Genomic DNA, 16,534 nt, shown 5'->3' with positions numbered 1-16,534 from the left:
CTCACTCATCTAATTTTTCTAAACAATTTTTAGATGTTTCAATGCTCTTAAAAGCGTTGAAACTTTAACTTGAACCAATTTTTAGTTAAACTGGGCTGCCTCCAGGCCTAGTTACCACTTAAGCCACATTAACCAAAGCGATTAATGGGTTTCACCTGCCATCTTGGTTGGGCATGGCCAATTTTTACTGAGGTACATTAGTACTGTTGGTACACCAATGTTTTGGGGCCCTCACCTACAGTGTAATCATAGCAATTTGTATGTTCTTCGCCTGCACTCATGGTACAGAAGTGTGTGTGGGGTTGGCCTACACTTTAGCTACATAAATGTAACTTGGGCCTTGGCTATACTGCAGCTACTGAAATGGAACTAAGACTGCGCTCCCACTATACTGCTGCTTCGGAATTGTTCCTGGGGCCTGTGTAGGCTGCTACAATGACTTAAATGGAACTAAGACTATGCTCCTCCTATACTGCTGCTTCGGAATTGTTCCTGGGGCCTGTGTAGGCTGCTACTATTACTGAAATGGAACGAAGATTGCGCTCCCACTATACTGCTGCTTCGGAATTGTTACTGGGGCCTGTGTAGGCTGCTACTATTACTGAAATGGAACTAAGACTGTGCTCCCCCTATAATGCTGCTAGTGATATGTTAGTGGGGCCTGTCGCTAATGCTACGGCTGAAATGTTACTAATTCTGGGCTCTGCCTATACCGCTGCTAATGGTATGTCTCTGGGGTGTGGAAACAGAGGCTTCCCAAAGACATGATGGCGGCGAGGCCATTTCCCACCAACGCTGTTACTGTTAAGGTGCATATAACCACGGACACGTGGAGAGGACACGTAGTGCCTCCAAAACATCCCCCGCCACGGCCCACTTAATCCTGGCCACATTCCGAAAACCAACAAAATAAAACCGTGCTACTAGGTCCGCAGTCACCACCACATTACCACCAACGCGGTTACTGTTAAGGTACATATTACCAGTCTGACTGGGGCATGCAGTGTTGGCCGGAGCCCACCTGCATTAAGCATGACATTACTACCTCAGCTGTGTTGGGCAATGCAATGGGATATTTCTATGTACCGCCGGTGGCTTCCTGGCACCCACCCATGCTGTGGGTCCACAGGGAATTATAAATGCATCTGTTTCCACTTGTAAAGAACCCCAGTCTGACTGGGGCATGCAGTGTGGGCCGAAGCCCACCTGCATTAAGCACGACATTACTACCTCAGCTGTGTTGGGCAATGCAATGGGATATTTTTGTGTATCGCCGGTGGGTTCCAAGGAGCCACCCATGCTGTAGGTGCACACGGAGTTTAACCTACATGTGTCCACTTGTAAAGAACCCCAGTCTGACTGGGGCATGCAGTGTGGGCCGAAGCCCACCTGCATTAAGCACGACATTACTACCTCAGCTGTGTTGGGCAATGCAATGGGATATTTCTATGTACCGCCGGTGGCTTCCTGGCACCCACCCATGCTGTGGGTCCACAGGGAATTATAAATGCATCTGTTTCCACTTGTAAAGAACCCCAGTCTGACTGGGGCATGCAGTGTGGGCCGAAGCCCACCTGCATTAAGCACGACATTACTACCTCAGCTGTGTTGGGCAATGCAATGGGATATTTTTGTGTATCGCCGGTGGGTTCCAGGGAGCCACCCATGCTGTCGGTCGACAGGGACTTCACAATAGGGAGTTGTACGTGCCTGTGTCTATGAATTAAAAAGCCCGGTCTGACTGGGGCATGCAGAGACACCTTGACAGAATGAATAGTGTGTGGCACATAGGTTCCCCATTGCTATGCCCACGTGTGCAGCTCCTGATGGCGGTGGCACAGGATTCTATTTCTCATTGCTTCTGTACAGCATTGTGGGCTATCGCTCCGCCCCTATTAAAGAGGGTCGCTGCCTAGCCGTGCCAACCCTCTGCAGTGTGTGCCTGCGGTTCCTCCTCATGGCAGACGCACTTCTAAATAGACATGAGGGTGGTGTGGCATGAGGGCAGCTGAAGGCTGCGCAGGGACACTTTGGTGTGCGCTGTGGGGGGGAGGGGGGGCGGTTGGGCAGCATGTAACCCAGGAGAAGTGGCAGTGGAGTGTCATGCAGGCAGTGATTGTGCTTTGTTGGAGGTAGTGTGGTGCTTAGCAAAGGTATGCCATGCTAATGAGGGCTTTTCAGAAGTAAAAGTTTTTGGGAGGGGGGGGGGGGCCCACTCTTGCCGCTATTGTGGCTTAATAGTGGGACCTGTGAACTTGAGATGCAGCCCAACATGTAGCCCCTCGCCTGCCCTATCCGTTGCTGTGTCGTTCCCATCACTTTCTTGAATTGCCCAGATTTTCACACAAGGAAACCTTAGCGAGCATCGGCGAAATACAAAAATGCTCGGGTCGCCCATTGACTTCAATGGGGTTCGTTACTCGAAACGAACCCTCGAGCATCGCGAAAAGTTCGTCCCGAGTAACGAGCACCCAAGCATTTTGGTGCTCGCTCATCTCTATTCTCTATTCAACCCAAGTTAGGCTCGTGATTCCTCTTGATCATCAATCGGTCTTCAAATGCCCGGTACTGGTGCATCTTGTCTCCACCGGAAGAGGGTGGACACATGGGTTGTCCAGGTTGAGTAATAGGGGAGGGCCACAACTACGGATTGGCTGATACACATTCCTCCCCAGACGCAAGGTCACACCTTTAGTCAGCCTTCTGGCATGTAAGCTCCCAGCTGGGCTCCTATCTCTGCTCCTGGTGCCTCTGTCTGTATACCCGTGCCGGGCTGTCATATCCACTGCTGGGCCCGCCGTGATACTCCCCCTGCCATCCTTCCATTTCCTCTCCTGACCCCGCTATCGCTTTACCTGCTGGTGTAGTATCATGTCCCCTCTGGCCTCCTGTCACTCTCCCAGGCGTACTCGCATCATCTCCCCTCTTGGCTCCTGTCATTTTGCCTGCCGCTCTCCCGTCCTACTACATCATAGAAGTCGGCCCCGCTGTAACATAGCAGGATGGAAGGAGGGGCCGATGCTGAGCCTTGCACCGCTGCTGTCAGATGTATCTAGGTAAGCGGCGGATCTGCTCCACTTCCCTCACCCGCTGTCACTCTCCCGGCAGCTTTCCCATCTCCTCCGCACTTTCTCCTGCCGTCCGCAGCTGGGGCTGAAGCCGGAGCCCCGCTCTCTGTCGGAGACTCTGTCAGTTGCCCCGTCGGGTGTGAGCTGCTGTCTTCTGCCAGCGTAAGGGTACCCAATCAGCAGCTGTGGGCGTTCCACAGTACTCCCCCAGGACATACCCATGTCTCCACCCATAGTTCCGGTGGAGACAAGATGCACCAGGTACCCAAATGCCCATCTCCTTTAGTCATTCCATAAGAATGAGCCTAGTATTGGTGTTTACCACAGCTATGATAGGATGAAGATGGCTGATAGAACAAGCAACATTCTATTCCATAGCTGATGAAATACAGGTTTGCAAGATATAATATACTAGCGGTGAGTCACTCCATTGTTAGGGTACTGTGAAATAAAAAAAAATTAAAAAATAAAGCAACAAAAAACACCAACACCACACTGTATAATACTGGAAATATTTAAGCTTTAATCCATGTAAATGATAACATACACAAAACGTGCATATTGGAATGGACTTGATTTCAACAATAACTGTCCCTTTCTCAGCACACAAAAGAAACACATAATAAATATGTAAATTGCCTCCTACTAGACAAGATTCACCTTTTATTGTGATTATTATACTTTATACTCTAAAAAAAAAAAACAGCAATCAGAATGTGCATCATTGCAGTGTACCAACAAAGAATGAAGGGGCAGTAAAATGTGTAGAAGACCGGATAGGAGTGAGAAGGTTTATGGAAATCTGCCATAATCCCAAGTGTTGATCACAATTCATTACTTTGCCCAGTGAATGATGTCCAAATGTTTCTAAAACCAAGAGCAAATGAAACTTCCACGGCTCCCGCTATTGGTACCGTCAGCTAAGATCCATCTCTTACGCTGTTTTCAGATGAATGTTTGACATCCTGTCACCTATAGATTTGGGGTCTATTATCATATTTACATTAGTCAGCTTCTGACCCAACATGTGGTACCACGAAAATAAAGACTTTGGTCACGTGTAAAAAAAAAATGTTCTAAGGAATGCCCATAAAGCTTAACAAGCCAAGACCAGAAAGTCAAGCCATGCTTGAAGTTTAAGGGGTTTCCAAGCAAAAACTATTGATGACCTATCCACAGGATAGGCTATCAATAGTTAAATCCCCAGGGACTCGCTGCTGCCAAGTGATCACCTGGTCTGCTGTCAGTGCAGCGGTGCTGGAAGTCGTCACAGGGGACGGGTGCAGAAGTGCCCTGACTAAACTCCCATGGAAATCAATGAGAGCTGAATTGGCTACTACACTTGCAGCACTTCTGACACCAAGGACAGATGCGAAGTCTAATAGCAGCTTCTGCTCCTATTGATTTCAATGGGAGTGACGTCAACTAGGGCACTACTGATCCCATCCCCTTTGATGCACATCTCGTCCGCTGCACTGACAGCAGGCTAAGCAATCAGGCGATCACTAGGGATCCCAAGCGGCGGGTCCCAGCCATTAACTATCTTGTGAACAGGTCATCAATAGTATTTGCCCAAAAAAACCTTTATGCTCAATTTCCTGGTCATACTCAAGCAGGTGGCAGTAGAGCTCAGTCACTTTTCTACATGGTTCTTACTTTGGGAAGTTCTTAGATGAAAGGTGATGTCATTTTACAAATAGTCCTAATTAAAAAAAAAAATTCCCATCAACGAACATACATTTCATAGGTAAGCAAGACCAAGGGGCCAGAGAGCAGAGAGCCTAACTGCAGAATCAGACTACATGGAGACTGTTTATAGTCTGTAACCATGGAAACATAGGACTTCCATAGAATTTTAATTAATTTTTTCATTACAGATCCATTTGTTTACTAATAAAAAAAAAACTGGTTACAAAAGGTGGAGGAAATCTATGTGACTCAATTTTGTTACAAATTAGGGAAGGAAATTCACCATGGATCAACCATACATGTCAAGCAACACCATAGATCTCAGCATCTTCGGCCCTAGAAAGTCTGACTGGTGAGGACTGGGCAGGTCTAATCAAAGACTCAGGCTTTAGTTGATGTACTATAAACATTGTATAATCTAAAAAGAGGAACAATCAGGGTAAGAAGTTTAATCTTTAAATTGTAGATTTTGGTGGCATTTCTATAGTCCACTGTAACATACAAATAGCAAAACAAGTCCCGATAACTGCTCGGTGTAGAACTTCTTTCCATTGGGAGGACAATACAAAAATATGTAAATTTTATCAAAAAAATTTGTTGCCAATGAAGATTAATTTCTTGATAAATCCCTACCATACAAGGATGTTGTAGCGCTATATAAATGGCTGCCGTAGTAAAACTTTTTGCTAGGACATATAGTACACCAGAAGGCCTTCAGTGTTTTCTTTTTGGATATGTCAAATTATAAGACTATGTTCTGTTGGATGAGAGCTACCAAGAAAAAAAATATAGAGATTCATTAATAAAATGGTCAACAGCAAATCTTATTCTGTCCTGATTGAGAAGAAACCAAAATGTAGATTCTGAGAGGATGTCCAAGTGGTTGCGATGGGTTACACCAAGTCTACTCCAATCACAAGTATTGCTTATTAACTGGTGGAAGGATACTAAATACAAGATGAGGAAGGGGGAAAAAAAAACAAATACTAATCACTGCCCAGAAATGTTCATCGGGATTACAAACATTGGAGGCTACAAAAGTTACTAAAAGGTCTCTTCTAGTAAACAATCTGAACGCCATTTGCGGCAGGTCTAAGAACGAGAACCTTTACTGCCATCCATTCCCTTGCACTCCGATGGTGTGTAGTGAATAGAGGTCACCTGGGCATTAATAAAGAGCAGCTACTATAAAAGCATTCCTCCATCACCTCCCGATGCCAAAGAATGGTACAATAGGCATTTAACAAAGACCCCTTTCTACACCTACCGTAGATCTCCAGTTACACCGGAGTCTAAAGATACATGACTTTCATTGAAAAGATTAAATACATGGCAAGTAGGCTAAAACAGTGTAGACATGCTTTGTTTGGAATGAGCCACTCTTGGCCAGCATATAGTGTTTATTCCTGTTTAATCGTGAATTGGTGCAAAAAGACAAGTTAGCTGTGACCTCGGAGTCCTTTGCAGGTGAATAGAAAGTTGGTGGAGCAGTCTTGGAGCAGATCCATTACAGTTTTCAGTCTATTACTTCTTCTTTGCATTAACATTTTTGCAGACCCAGTTCATTCCATCCTACAAAAGAAAGGGACATTTCTGAATCAGCTGTCACATGACCTCCCGATACCAGTTTTTTTTATGCTTTCAACATTAATCTTTATGAGCCACAGACTCACATTTTATGGAACCCAACAACTTTGCTTTCAGCAATACATACAGCCCTATTCTGGGAACTACTATGCAAAAATGGTTGATGTAACTTTTAGGGTGGCTTCTAGAGATGAGCGAACGTGCTCGGCCCCGCCCCTTTTTCGCCCAAATACCGCGATTTTCGAGTACTTCCGTACTCGGGCGAAAAAATTCGGGGGGCGCCGTGGCGGCGCGGGGGGTTGCAGCGGGGAGTGGGGGGGAGAGGGAGAGAGAGAGGGCTCCCCCCTGTTCCCCGCTGCTACCCCCCGCACCGCCGCGCCTCTCCCCGCCCCCCGAATCTTTACGCGCGAGTACTGAAGTACTCGAAAATGGCGGTACTCGGGTGCGTAAGTACTCATTACGAGTACGTTCGCTCATCTCTAGTGGCTTCACATGGGCGAGAAAAAGTGAGCGATTTTCGCATGATGTGAGAGCCAGTAAAAAAGCAGATTGTGAAACCAATAATACAATGGTTTCCTTCCTATCTGCCTTCCTACGTGTTGCATCACAACAAAAACGCGGTTTTCGTGTGGTGTGATACAACTTTTACAGTAGGAAGTCCTACAGTTTGAGCACTAATATAAACCCTATTTGCATAAAAAAAAAAACACAAACACAATACATGACCTAACAGGCGCTGTCTGCTCAGTCGCACGTCTCATAGGTCCCCGGCACACTTGTTTGTAGTTTTTCCCCAGCGCTTCCTGGTCAGGGGTTCAAAAACCAGGCCATTGCATTGAATGACTGTGATTGGTCCATCAAGCGCTGCAGTGATTAGCTGAGCCGCGGCACTCTAGAACTAATCAGAGCCAGCGCTTCTTGGAGGCAGGGTTTTTGAACCCCTGACCAGGAAGCACTGGGGGAAAACTACAAGCGTGCCGGGACATGTGAGGAGAAGTGCGGCTGAGCAGACAGCGCCCGTTAGGTGATGTGTTGTGTTTTTGTTTTTTTTTTCCCTGCTGGGGCTTATTTTCAGGGTAGGGCTTATATTTCAAGCCCCACTCCCCCGAAAATCCAGGTAAAAGAGCGATACAAAGTCACACGACTTTATAGCTACACAAAATCGCAATATCGCATTGAGAAAATGCAGCGATATCACTGTTACCCATGTGAGAGACCTTATAAAGCTACAGACAAGTCAATGTGTTACTCTTAGAGATGAGCAAGCATACTCGCTAAGAGCGAGTATTGTCCATAGGGAGTACCTGCCCGCTCGGAAGAAAAGATTCGGGTGCCGGCGCGGGTGAGAGGTGAGTTGCGGGAGTGAGCAGGCGGGAGCAGGGGGGAGTGGGGTTGTAGAGAGAGATCTCCCCTCCGTTCCCCCTGCTATCCCCCGCCGCTCCCAAATCAAATATTTGGTGCAATATCAACCCCCAACTAAACCTAAGACCTTCAAAACCATGTATGGAATAATAATTTTTGAACCACTAATTGATTAAAATAAGTCACTCAAAATTATCTAAAGGAGGTTTTGATCAAGATGATCCTCCTCTCCTTCCAATCGGGCAAAGAGTGCCATTGTTACCCAATGATTGCCCCGCAGTCTAAGCACCAAGGTCTCCTGTAAATGTTGCTATGCACAGATTTTACATTCATCAATGTTGGCAGGAGTAATGATGATTCTTTTTTACAGTACTGCAATTCACCTTTGTATTAAACTGGCTCTTTGGCAAGTGAACTGTAATGATAATTGGGCAGTGTGAGCGGGCTTTCACCTTGGATAGTCGGATGTAAGGCTATCCCTGATTCTAGCATACCCGAGTTTTCAACGAGTTCTATAAAACATTCCAGGTTCTCCTTACAGTCTCATTTGCTGCTGTCTGCACCCCGTTTTAGGTTTGTAAGTTCTGATTTTCAGGTGGTCTTCCCCATTTTCCTTCTGTCCCATTTGCAATCCACTTTCAGGCAGGAAGTGTGCAGTAAGCCTCGCATTCTGCCAGTACTTCACTGTCCTGTACTATCTTTCCCTCACTTCCCATGCTGTCTCTAGTCCAATCAGAATCTGAGTGCCCATCTAATGGGAAAATTGAGCCGTATAGTGGCTGAATCGATATGACTGCAGGGGGCTGTTGATGGCAGCTAGCAGGGATTGCAGTCGGTAGGAGCATGTTATCAGGGGGGTTTAGTTTAGGAGATATGGTATGCCTCCCTGAAGAGGTGTGTGTTTAGAGCATGCCAGTATTAGTAAATAAGCCCCACTGTCTGCAGATCTGTAAGCCTGTGAATGCACAGGAGCAGCCCATTTAAATGGCTAGGATGTGGGGGGGGGTTGTTACTACAGAAGCTCAGAACCTAGCAAAGGACAGTGAATTACAGTGAGACTGGAAGAGAGACCCCCTAGTCGTAGCCACTTCTAACTTGATTTAAACTAGTAAGCCAACAACATTTTATCATGAAAGTATATAACAAGATCGATGAGATACACAAGCTATTATATGAGCTGAGGTTCTCTCAAAAATCAGTACTCCTTTAAAAAAAAAGGTGTTGTTCCATCAGGGGTTAACCTTTTGCAATCCAATTTTGGATTCAGGGTTTTCTCTTTCTGCCATTATACAATAGCGCCATATGCTGGCTACAGCCAATACTGTGGTATGGGAGATGCTGGAGAGGCCCCTGACAACACAGCAGCCAGTAATATACAGTAAGAATACCCTGCCGGATGTCTTACGACATCGGAGCTGTACAACCTTCAATCAGAAAGACGTCAGACAGTAGATTGGAAAGGGTTTATCTGGAACCTAACATAATCGTAAAGATAAGCTGTAAATATTTATCAATATCAAACAGTGTTGGGGCCGACTGCAGGCACTCCCGCTGTTCAGCCATCGAAGAAGCCGCGAGCGCCGCAGCCACGTCATCGTATACCAGGCACAGCGCTGTACATGGCATTGCAGCAGCGTCTGGTATTGTTCACTTGAGTGGGACCAGGTTGCTGAAAGGTCATGTGACCGATAAACACCAAATTTTAGGCTAAAAATCCAGCTGCAGTGATGGCTCCAGTCCTTTCATGCAGACCACTGGTTGGGTTTCCCCATCGGTGTGATATGGATTATCTATCCAAGTGTCAGACCAATATTATACTTTACTAAATTGTAGCCTTTAACTAAACACAAAACAACCCATATAAAACAAAAGAAATTGAAAAATGTATCCAATGTCCATTAATTTAAATTTCCTACTGTAACACTATGGGAATAAAGTGTAGAAGGGGGGGGGGGGAAACCATTGAAAAATAAAATCTGCCTACAGTAAGTCTACGGTTTCCATAACAAAGCCCATAAAGTACGTGTGACATGTAGGAAATAAAAGCGGCTGAAGCATAGTAAATGCAGTCAGTCCATTACGGAGGACACCAACGTCTACAGCTTCACATAAAACCTTTGGAAGATCACATGGGGTTTATAAGCCAGAACCACAGAACCGTCTGCATTCCATTAGCAGGTGATGCTAAACGTGTCCTTTATCATACCGGAAAGATTATTTTAAATCAAAGAGTATAGAGTTTTGAAACCATCGATCTATACTGAACAATACGAGCCGAGCCACTATGGAGGCGGATGGATGTAGGAGGTGACAGATGGTGCTTCACTAAAGATGTTGCTGTGCTAATGTTAATGCTGGTTGCATGTCCCATAAAGTAGATTTATAGGTTGGAACAGGTAACGGGCTTAAAGAAGAAGAAACCTGATATTATGATACAAGAAGGGTCCACGAGGATGAACCAGCGGAGGATGACACTATGTGGACTGGAATATCGCCTATGCGTACAGGTGAAGAAATCTACTGAAATACATTATATTGAAAATCCCTGATTTAATGTATTTTTTCCACCCAAGGGTAGCATAGGATACCTGAGAGATTCATTTATGGGATGGGATCAGACGAAGGTCGCCAGCAAATCTGCAGCGTAATGGGCATACTGGAAAGGTGCACATCTGAGAGCGACCTTAATTGCACATGGATTTTTCGGCTAGGAAGAGATGGGGGTGGAGATATTCTCACTTAGTAGCAATGCTTGTAGGGATCACAGCTCCCATATATACTTATGTCCCAAGAGTCATGGGATAGCAGTATGGCTTATGGAGTGAGTTACCTCAGGTGACGGGTTGGGAAAGTCCACACCTGTAAAGGTTGTGAGGGAGGCTGAACACTGGCCAGCGGGCTCATGGCAAGGTGGTGTGAATTATTGGAGTCTGAATGAGGCATGATAGTAATAACACTGTCATGTATGTCATAGAAGGCATTGCCACCCAGAGTGGAGAGCGCAGTGGTGGCCACAGGTGCTTAATGATTGGGACTGGTGATGTCTGGGTAGAAGCAGACATGCGACTCAAGCGGTAATCACATCCATATTCAATGCAGGAGGCCCCACCTATCTCACAGGTCAGTGCAGAATCCATGGGCCATGGAGGCAAAAGAGCCACCAGAGTGCCTCTGCTAACACCATGACACAGGACACAATGCCTTACCTGGGCTTGTGAGGTTGCTAACGGGACCCTAGAGGACCGGCAACATGTAGCTTGGGCCAATGAGTCACAATAGAAATTATTTAGGACCTATAGTAGGGTTCATGTAAAGCGCAGACCCCTGAAGACATGGACCCCAGTTGTCAACAGGGCACTATAGGCTAATGGTGGTTCCACACTGGTGTGGGGTGTTTTCTTATAGCATGGGTTGGGTCCACTGGTCCGCCTAAACACATCATTGACAGGTGCCCGCTATGTTTCACAGCTTGGTGACCATTTGCAGCCCTTCATATACCACCACGATGACAGAATATTTCAACGGGATAAGGCACTTTGCCAAAGTGTCCACGTTGTCCAGAGCTGGCTTGAGGAGCATTCTGGAGAGTTCCTATGAATGTTATGGCCTGCACGTTTGCCAGCCCAGAGCCCAATTGATCATTTATGGGAGGTAATGGAGAAATTCATTTTCACCTGACATCCAGCACCTACAACTATCATGGAGTGGTGGGTGGATATTGACATGACTCAACATCCCTCAGGACATCTTCCATCCACTTGTGGAATCAATGCCAAGTCAAGTTGCTGCATTTCGCTGGGCTAGAGAGGGTGCAACATGTTATTAGTTTGTGTCCCATGACTTTTGTCACATCAGTGTATATGAAGTCCAATAGAACAATTTTTCTTTTTAGACAGATTCAGAAAAAACAAGAAACTCTTATGTGAAATGGGAGACATATGAAAGTACAATTGAGACTCACGCAGCTTCATCGGAGCCCTATTATGGCTTCATACAACATTTTAAGAGCAAATGTACATTTTCCATGTGGATTTACACTTAGAAACTTCACATCAGATTATAGTACCGCCACATGGAATAAACAAATCTCATCTACATGCAGTGGAATATTTCCGCACAGAAACAGACCAGCGGTCAGGATTTCTAATTTGCAGCATGTAATTTCTGCTGCCAGTTTGGACTCCAAATGTCACCCCTGCTTCAGTGTCGAGGGGTGGAAAGCGCTACACATGCAGATTACCACACCCCCTCCCATATGCACCTACCCTAAAACCTTAGTCTACTGTCAAGCCCCTTTTACACAGGACGACTGCCAAATGCTGAAGTGTCCGACAGCCGTGCCAACGATGAGCGCACAGGAGGATCCGTGAATGGAAGCAGAACTGGCTGGAGATCGCCCTCCCCTTCATTCACAGTAAACAGGCAGTCATTCATACATGAAGGTCTACCTGTTTAAACTGAACAATGTAGCGGCAGACCAACAATTATTCCATTGTCTGCATGAAAGATCCGTTCACACTGCACAATTATCATGCAAACCACTCGATTTAACAAGCAATTTGCACGACAATCGTCCCGTGCAAAAGAGACTTTAATTCCTCGCCGCTCTAGCGCCATTGGTGTCCCCACTGGTCTTTGTACACCATGTCCCCGATTCAGGAAAATAAACAGTCACATGACTGCTGTAGCCAATCACTGGTGTCAGCAGTTACATGCTGTAAGTACTAGCATCACTGCTGAGGACAGGGATTTGCAGCAGCGGTCGCAATGCTCTATGGGACAGCACTGCAGAAGGTGTAGGCTGTTAAGATGAATACAATAGCAGCAGCATCATTGGCGCAGGTGGTCTGCTGCTCAATTTGCCCATAGATTCCTCTGCTCCACGCACACACGTGGATTTTATTTGCAGACACTACGTTCTATTTTAGAGCGGGCTAGGCATGGACTGCTTCCATCTAAGTCAATGGAAGCCGTCTGCCCTGCGGCCCTTCCACAATGAGCATTGCAGTAGGGTCGTGGGATCCGCGTCATCGCTTAGCGACGGTGTGCAGAAATCTATACTGCACATGTTCACCAACGCCACTTCCATTCTGCGGCCCTTCCGCAATGAGCATTGCAGTAGGTTGTGGGATCCGCGTCATCGCTTAGCGGCTGTGCGCAGAAATCTATACTGCACATGTTCACCGACGGCACATCCATTCTGCGGCTCTTCTACAATGAGCATGACAGTAGGGTCGCGGGATCTGCGTCTTCGCCCATCAACGGCGTGGAGAAATCTATACTGCACATGTGCGCCAGTACAGAAGAAAAGAGGATATGTCAGGTAAGCAGAGTCGCCAGCAGCAGGCAGGGGCAGATTCCGTGCGAGATTCCCCATGTGATATCCGTGCATGGTGTGTGCAGTCTATTACATTTCTGGCAGCTAATTTCATTTCTTAATACTCTCGGAAACCCCTGTAAGTCGTTCCCACTTCTTTTTGGAATCTTACCATCTTAACTCACCACTTTCCATTGTGACTAATACATATATGGCTTCTTAATACTTTAGAGAAATTTACTAAGTTCAGCATTTCCTACACTAGGCTTAGTATGATTTTCATGAGTGCCCGTGGTGCACCCAACACATGAAAAGGCTCATCACGGCGCCTTCTCAAAAACGTACCCTAGGTCCAGCCTGGTATACATTTATGGCATAATTTAAGACAGATTTATGTATAATTTATGCCAGAAACTATCATTCAGGGATGGCCCCTTCCAACAAGCCCCACCCACTTTTCAGGAAACTGATGAGGCTAGCACAGAAAAAACCCCTAAAAAGTCACAATTTCGTTTTGCAAGTAGGGTTTGCACAAAAATTTGCAACTTTAATGTCAAAATTCTAGAGTGATAAACCCCAGAGACAATCAATATTAGGTTTTTCAGCCTCTCCATTCCGTTATTTGGAACACAGAAACTGAAATAAAAGTTTCCATACCTCCTTACCCCCCCCCCCCCCCATACCTTCTATTGATTTTAATAGGTTTTTAAAAACTGCAAACAAAAAGGAAAGGTTTGCATTTGCTTCCATTCCTTTAGCTTTTCATTTATTTTGAAAACCCATTAAAATCAAGAGGGATAAAAAAAATCCCAAACCGTTTCACTGTTCCCCAACATAGGTGTGAATGAGCCCTTAATTGGTCATTTTTTAAAAATTTTTACTTAATACATATCTGCACTGAATGGCCACTTTATTAGAGATACTAGTCCTTTCCCAATTGGAGCTTCCCTGTGGGGGAACTAGACAGGTGACCCCGGAGTGCAGCATATAATCTAGCGAGCAAGTTTTCTGTGAATCGGTTTCAAGGTGAACACTCAGCAATTGGAAAATGACCAGCTTTGTGTGTTTTTCTTGTGCAATGGTGTCAAGAGTATACAGAGTATGGTAGGATTTAGAAAGAACATCCAGCGAAAGGGAGTCCTGTGTTAGTAAACAACTTGTTGATGAAAAGGGATCAGAGGAGGATGTCAGGAATCGATCTGGTGAGTGGGCAGAACATAGTCATGAAAACTGCAGCCAAATACAACACTGATGCTCCAATTAACATTCACAAACACACACACCATCGTTCCTTAGCACGGCTGGGCAATAACAGCAGACGACCTGCTTGAGCCCTATTGCTGAAAACAAAGACTCCAGTGGGCAAAAGGCCATGAAAATTGGAACACTGAAAAGTGGGTAGAGTAAAAAAAATAAATAAAAAAAGAAAATTGCCTGGTCAGGTGAATTCAGATTTCTGTTGCCCCGTGCTGGTGGAAGAGGGAGAATTTCACACAAGCAGCATGAATCTGATGAACCCTTCCTGTCAAAATGTTCAGTACCTTCAACTAACTTAAGGCGACTGCAAGACGCTTCCTGTCCACCAATATTACTGCAGAACAATGTTACCACCTAGTAGAATCTATGTCACTAATTGCTGCGGTTTTGAAGGCAAAAGGAGGTCCAACGCGCTACTAGATGGGGGATCTCTAATAAATCGGCCAGTGTATGATCAACGTCAAGTAGGGCCGTTGTTTACTACTACATCCACGATGTGAAATCGGATTCTGGAGTGGCTAAACGATGACATCACATTATCTGCATCCACCATTAACCGGCATTAGAATCAATAAACTATCCATCCAGCATGCATCTTCCCTCACTGCGGTGAAGAACGTGAGCGGAGTGAAATCTGCAAAAGTATCAGATGTGCCTCTGAAATGAAGTCATCCCATGCTTCTGTAGCCCGATACCTATCTGCCCGTATCAGGAGCCGCCGTGCCAAACATGAGACACGGCCCTTCATTAATTTTCAATGTGGGTTTATTGGCTGAACCAAAACTGCTGAGGCAGCCGAAAACCAATAAAGATCAGCTGACACCGACTCCTAGACTTACTCCGTAAGCATCGAAAGGTCTACAAACACAAAAACCCTTCACCATGGGCTCATCTATCCGTCACGTAGATCTATTAAACAATACGCTCTGCTCAAATACCGTGAAATCTATGGAGTGCTGCACATTAGTGTGCGAAAAGGGGAGTAATCAGCAGTCATTCAAAAGGCACAGCATCTGTAAAGGGGGGCCCGAGTGCGTGCCGAGGGCAGGGTGCAGGAGCGAGGCATGCACATCGGCATCTGAACAAAGCCTCTACATAAAAACATAGCTCAACGCGCTAGCAAGGACCAGGCCGGGGAAGATCTGCCAACCTGCGGTGGATCATCACGCCCATCAACTTGCACCGTGTTAATCATTTCCCGGATCAGATGACTCAAAACGGTCCAACTTCAACCAAAGCGATTAAGGCATAACGAGATCAAGAAGCAACGTATCACACCGTGTAGACTGGGGCATGACAAAGCCAGGGAGGAAAGGTGCAATGGGATCCTTAAATAACAAGCGGGCCTGAAATGCGTGAACCTCCAGCAATCAATCAATATCTGGCAGCTTTAATGATATCTCACACAGCGATGACATCAGAGTTGGCTGCGACATCACTGCCCTGCCACGCCAAAGCACAAATAACTGCAACGTATAACGCAGAAGGACGCAGTCACAGATTTATTCAATGGGGTTTTCTAAGTCATTAAAACCAGACAGTGAAACATTTTCAATTTTTTAAATCTGTTTTTAATTTTCCGATTGTAAGATTATTCTATTCAGTTTTTTTTTGTACAAGACTTTGCGTTCGGCCATCTTGCCTGTGAAGTCGTTAACAGCATTTACAGATATGCTTTACAGCAACCTTATGGTATATAGACATAATGGGCAAGAGGAGATTAATTGAATTTTATGGGAACGTGTTCAAAGCATGCTCTGTGACTTGTGCAGGGAGGGGAGGAGGTGAGCTGTGACCATCACCTATTGCGAAAGGTGGATCCTGTATGCTCTATATAGAGGTGTTATCTTTAATTGTAATCCTAAGGATAATGAGATGACTGCTGAAAAGGCTTAGTGGTCAGTGTGAAAAATGAAGGATTGTAGATTTTTGTTTTTTTAAATATAAAATTTGACATGGAAAGTAAAAAGAATAAAAAAAATAAAAAAAAAATCTTAAAATATGTTTAACATAAAAACTTACATTTATACAATGGGTCACTTTATGAGGACACCTTCCACTTAATAAACAGTTTGTATAAAGAGGTATTCCAGTTAGTGGATGAAATTAGAAGTTTTTACCCATCCACTGATTGGTTGAAAACTGATAGATCGGTAAGGATCCGACCATTGGAACCCCAAAAATCGGGGACCCGTGTCTTCCCCATTTTGCAATACAGGATCGCCTTTCCCTAGTGTAGCAGCGAGTGATCCGC

At 45.4% G+C, this 16,534-nt stretch overlaps 1 protein-coding gene across 1 annotated transcript in view; it reads right to left on the bottom strand.

Moving 5' to 3' along the window:
- Positions 1-3,571: 3,571 nt before the first annotated feature.
- ARL3 (ADP ribosylation factor like GTPase 3) overlaps positions 3,572-16,534 on the bottom strand; it is a 48,630-nt gene continuing 35,667 nt past the window's right edge. The window contains exon 6 of the mRNA XM_066600919.1: positions 3,572-6,329. Coding sequence (XP_066457016.1) covers positions 6,282-6,329 — 48 coding nt within the window. The 3' untranslated portion in view covers positions 3,572-6,281. The remainder of the gene's footprint in view (positions 6,330-16,534) is intronic.

Source organism: Eleutherodactylus coqui, chromosome 4 (assembly GCF_035609145.1).
Source record: "Eleutherodactylus coqui strain aEleCoq1 chromosome 4, aEleCoq1.hap1, whole genome shotgun sequence".
Classification (NCBI taxonomy): Eukaryota; Metazoa; Chordata; class Amphibia; order Anura; family Eleutherodactylidae; genus Eleutherodactylus; species Eleutherodactylus coqui.
Note: the sequence above shows the minus strand (reverse complement) of the source record. Positions and strands in the feature narration are given on the sequence as shown.